General features: G+C 25.8%; 2 protein-coding genes across 5 annotated transcripts in view; both read left to right on the top strand.

The window, feature by feature from the left end:
* The window catches only part of LOC105451329 (28S ribosomal protein S28, mitochondrial-like), a 4,841-nt gene extending 4,482 nt beyond the window's left edge, over window positions 1-359 (top strand). The window contains exon 3 of the mRNA XM_011691696.1: window positions 167-359. Coding sequence (XP_011689998.1) covers window positions 167-359 — 193 coding nt within the window. The remainder of the gene's footprint in view (window positions 1-166) is intronic.
* Window positions 1-1,025, top strand: part of LOC105451268 — a 127,748-nt gene that overhangs the window by 97,795 nt on the left and 28,928 nt on the right. The window lies entirely within an intron of this gene.

Genomic DNA, 1,025 nt, shown 5'->3' with positions numbered 1-1,025 from the left:
AAGTTACAACAGTAATTTGATTTTATTATTTGTTGCGCACTAATTATCGCGCTTGACTCGTATATACGCCGTTTTATACTTATATTTCTGAATCTTATTTTAACGATACTCGCTGTATTTCGAATGCCGACTTCTGTGCGTCTTATTATTTTCTTCTTTATTTCAGATACTATGTGAGAGGATCTAAAGTTCGATTGAGGGTAAAAGATTTGGAACTTTCCTCCAAATTCTTAGGTGCTGTCACGGATGTAACTCTTCTGGAGGCTGATTGCACTTTAATTGGCTTAATATCGTCGCCGTTGCAAATAGCAGAAAAAACGAGGACAAGCAAAAGGCCGAGAATACGGGAAATTCAGTAATGTTAATTTTGTAATATCTATGTTAAATAAACTGTATAATATGTACATGATGTGTACGTAAATGGCCAAAATTTCCTGCAAAGAAACAAAATTTTGTACAGTAGTAATACAAATTATATGTATATCACAATTATATGTTCACAATCTAAATTTTTAATTTAAAAAATATATTTTAAATTGTTTTAAATGTTTTAAACAAAGTTTAAGTCATGAATAACTTTTTGCTAGAAATGTAGATTCATTTTTTATTATATTATGTATTTCCTCAAGTTGATAACAAAAAGTAGATAGAAAGTATAAAATGACATAAAAAAATATAGATATTTTTTCTCATGTAAAACATCTAAATAATATATATAAAAATGTTTTATTTTTTAATATACATATTATATATTTTATATATAAAGCATGATTACATAAAACTTATGTAAATACATTTTATAAGTTATTGTTATGTTACGTCTTATTTAAAAGCATTCTTTGTAAATTTTTATGATCTTGCCCATAAATAGCCGTACATCCGCTCCTATGGAATACGGGCAAAAATGCAAGAGTTTTTAAAAGCTTCTTGTCCCAATATAACAATTAAATTTTTCGAATTTTAAATTTTTCTTACAATAGTGAACAATGAAGTTTTTATTATTTTATTTTTAATAAATTTATTAT

This window comes from Wasmannia auropunctata, unplaced genomic scaffold (assembly GCF_000956235.1).
Source record: "Wasmannia auropunctata unplaced genomic scaffold, wasmannia.A_1.0 LD336053.1, whole genome shotgun sequence".
Classification (NCBI taxonomy): domain Eukaryota; kingdom Metazoa; phylum Arthropoda; class Insecta; order Hymenoptera; family Formicidae; genus Wasmannia; species Wasmannia auropunctata.
This window is presented reverse-complemented; position numbering and strand designations above follow the sequence as displayed.